We start from the raw sequence: 3,907 nt of genomic DNA, 5'->3' as shown, positions 1-3,907 counted from the left end.
GTGTGTCACATATATAAATGTTTTGATATTTGCAACCATAGTAAAACAAAGACATATTTTTGATATTTATTTTATATATTTAAAGGTCATTTAACAAAGAAAAATTAACCAAAAATATGAGTTTGCGTGTCACCTCTGACACACGTGTCATAGGTTCGCCATCACAGCCCTAGGCAGTCAGTGCTGAGCCGGGGAGCCCGCAGCAGCCCCAGTCAGTGCTGGGTCGCCACAACAACCCAGCACTGACTTCCGGTTTGGTTGAGCCTTTGACCATAATCTATCGTTACAACCCTGGCTCTTTATTATATACGTATAAAACTTTTTTTCTATTTTATGAGATAATGCATTTTGTTTTGAGTGAGTTTTAGTCATTACTTTTGGGAACTCACGATGTTTGCCGCCTCTTTCTCACACAGCCCTCGATTCTCAACAGTTTCATTCCTCGTATCCTCAACAGGCCAGGCACAAGAGTTTGAATACTCCCTTCTTCTCTCACGTCACTTAATCACACATTCGGCAGATGTTATGACCCTTTATTTTTTCTCACTGGGCTGTATTCATTTTACAAAAGGCCATCTAAACTCTCAAATTACACACTAAAAAAACTTCACCCCATCCCAAAATACAGGACCTAGGAGAAAAGAATAAAGGGTATATGTATAAGCTTTCTCTTTCTACTCTTTTTGCTCTAATTGATTTAAGAAAAGATAAAGTCCACGGATTCTAACATCATATTCATTACTCTAGTCTATAATGAGGAAACTTTTATGTCTCAAATTTAATGTAGTAGAATTTGAACTGTAATGACCTTTACGCAAAAAAAAATTTGTAACCAATTTTCTGTTTCCCATCACTACAATTCATTGTGATATTCACGGCATAAACAGCAAGCCAATCTTAATTCCAAGGATATTATTAAGCCCTAGACCAGTGATGGCAAACTTCTTGAGCTCGGCGTGTCAGCATTTTGAAAAACCCTAACTTAACTCTGGTGCCATGTCACATATAGAAATTTTTTGATATTTGCAACTATAGTAAAACAAAGACTTATATTTTTGATATTTATTTTATATATTTAAATGCCATTTAACAAAGAAAAATCAACCAAAAAAATGAGTTCGCGTGTCAGATGTGGGTTAGGGTTAGGGTTAGTGGGTAGAGTCATAGGTTCGCCATCACTGCCCTAGACTAATAAAGTCCTTATCAAGCATGCTTATGGATCAGAGCCTGCTGATCACCCTGCCAAAATACCTGAATTTAAAAATCTCAAAGAATTTCATGACTCTAATTCTTCAAGGACACAGTAACTATTGATTAAAATAGAAAAGAAAATAAACAAAAAAGAAACCCCTAGCCTACATTATGTAACATAGGCATGAAGCTTGACTGCTCCACTGAGACATCAGCTTTCTTAGGACCCAGGAATCTGATGAGGCATCTGGGAGGACTGGGGACTCAAGAGTGCTCACCACTGAGACAGGACAGGACTTAGTCCTTAGCTTTTCTGGGGCAGATCATTCACTCTTCAGAACTGGAGAGGGCTCTGGTAGACAAACTTGGAATTTATCAAAATCCATTTATTTATTAAAATCCAAGTTTACTAAGTCTAATATTTAAACCTGAAAGCAAGTGTCTTCCTCTTTTCCAGAAGATAAACCAGTCTAAATGCTTGCAAGCCTTCATGTGCACAAGATGCTCATGCAATTCAGGCAGACAGGTCCTCCTCCCACCCAATTTCAGAGCAGTAGGCTATTTCTGAGCAGAAATCAGAAAAAAGAGAACCACGTACACATGGTGGGCTCCTATGACCATCTTTCTCCACCCTGGAGCAGTGTCAGTCATTTAAATTGTTGGTGTTTGTTTGGTTTTGGGGGTTTTGTGCCCCGACACTGTTCCAAGTACTGGGTTATAATAATGAACAAGACCAAGTGTCTGTCCTCATGTAACTTTATAGACACTGAAACCAGGACCCTTCCCTGATAGGTAACCAGCTCTGACAGAGCTCTCCTGGGGTAAGCAGAAACCAGCCAACAACATCTGGTTTAGCGCTTCTCCTTCATTACCCTGTTTATGACTCATTCATTCTACAATAATTATTTTCCACGCAGCATTTACACCACTCTTTGGTCAGTTTTCTCGTTTTCATCTCTCTAGTCACCCGATCTTGGGCCTATAGGACTCTTTCACTCAAACGGAAAAGGAGCAATTTGCCGACCATATGCCAGGCACCACACTCGGCATTGTTACCTAGATTATTTCATATATCTCTCTAGTCACCCGATCTTGGGCCTATAGGAGCCTCTTTCACTCAAACGGAAAAGGAGCAATTTGCTGACCATATGCCAGGCACCACACTCAGCATTTTTACCTAGATTATTTCATACGATCTTTGCACCACCTGGAGAAGCAGGTATTCATCTCCCTGCCTTACAGATGAAGACTGACATGTGAAGAAGTTCAGAAACAAGCCCAAGTTAGAAAACAGCAAAGTGAGGACCATGTGCAAGACCCAGTCACTATACAAGGCTGCCTGTCATTTACCAATTCTAAAAGGCCCTAACAGAATCCTCAGAGTAAAGCCCCAACGGGAACAGAGGGAAGGCTAAGGGTTAGTGCTGACACATACCTGGTGAGCACAGCGCCTCGGAGGTGGATTGGGGATTTCGACCTTGGTCCAGGTGTCCTTCCTGATGTTGTAGATATACAGTTCATTATATAAAAACGTCTGCAGGAAGGAAGAGGAACTTTACTGACATGAATGATGCTTCCAGGCAAGTGACAGTAAGTGGAAAGAAGGACCTATCGCTAGCCTGCCCTGGAAAATGTATTTCCTAAAGCAATGTAAATCTTATCAATACAGGGCTGGTGCAGCTGGTCCCCTGCATCCTTTGGGATGATGACACAAAGTAAAACACCACCTGTCCACCATGCAGGGAAGGTAAACTTCATGCTTTGTAACTGTTTCACATACAACTCTGAAACACCAGTCTTTATGGCCTGTTTAAAAATAAAAATTAGATCTAAAACTGATCAGTACTTTTCCAATTTAAAACAACTTTGGAAACCCATCATGAGGAAGAACAACATGGACAATCAACCTGAATGAGTAGAATGCTGGTCAACCTCAAGGCAGTAAAAAGAGTGACCCTAAAGGTCACAAAAGGATGCTGATAGCTTGTCAAGGACATCACATGCCAGTCCTGACAGCTCAGGAGGCAGGACACGTGGGACGGAGTTAAAGGACCAATGAGTATTTGATATCACTGTTTTAAATAAATTTTACTCCAAATGAGACCCATGGAAATTTGCAAAGGAAAGAAAAAAATATATACTTTACTTTTTGGCCATTGAAATATTCACCTCCGAAAAGGATTAATTCATCTTTCTCAGGATGAGCAGAGAGAGAGGCATTTAACCTGCAAGAGACAAAACCAGCAGATCAACACAAAGCCAAACCATTTGATGTCCAATCTGAGACCGTTCTCTTTTCCAGCAGAGTGCTTCATCAGGGATAAGTCTTTTCTAACTTTTGTGAAAGAGGAGCATGCAGTTGAGAACAGAGCCAAGGTACCACCCTCAAAAGCAGTCTCATCCATAATACTAATACCCAGGCTCCCTGTCCCCAGGAGAGCTGGACCTGCACTACTCCCACAGCATCTGGCTATCATCATCAGGTAGTGACAAGTTCAGGTACTCCTACTTATGTGCCAAATTTCCCACAGCTGTCTTATTTTAAGGGTCTATCCTCTTAATTCACAATCAAAACTGCTTTTAAAAGTCCAGTATTTCTGGAAACAGCCTAAGTGCCCATCAGTAGATGAATGGATTAGAAAACTGTGGTACATCTACACGATGGAATACTATGCTGCTCTAAAAAGGAAGGAACTCTTACCATTTGCAACATCAT

The 3,907-nt window shown here is 40.7% G+C and overlaps 1 protein-coding gene across 1 annotated transcript in view; it reads right to left on the bottom strand.

The window, feature by feature from the left end:
- Positions 1 to 3,907, bottom strand: part of KLHDC4 (kelch domain containing 4) — a 52,354-nt gene that overhangs the window by 42,015 nt on the left and 6,432 nt on the right. Inside the window, 2 exon segments of the mRNA XM_015562969.1 lie at positions 2,627 to 2,725; positions 3,338 to 3,416. Coding sequence (XP_015418455.1) covers positions 2,627 to 2,725; positions 3,338 to 3,416 — 178 coding nt within the window.

This window comes from Myotis davidii, unplaced genomic scaffold (assembly GCF_000327345.1).
Source record: "Myotis davidii unplaced genomic scaffold, ASM32734v1 scaffold77, whole genome shotgun sequence".
Lineage (NCBI taxonomy): Eukaryota > Metazoa > Chordata > Mammalia > Chiroptera > Vespertilionidae > Myotis > Myotis davidii.
The sequence above is the reverse complement of the archived record's forward strand: the minus strand, read 5'-3'. Positions and strand labels throughout refer to the sequence as shown.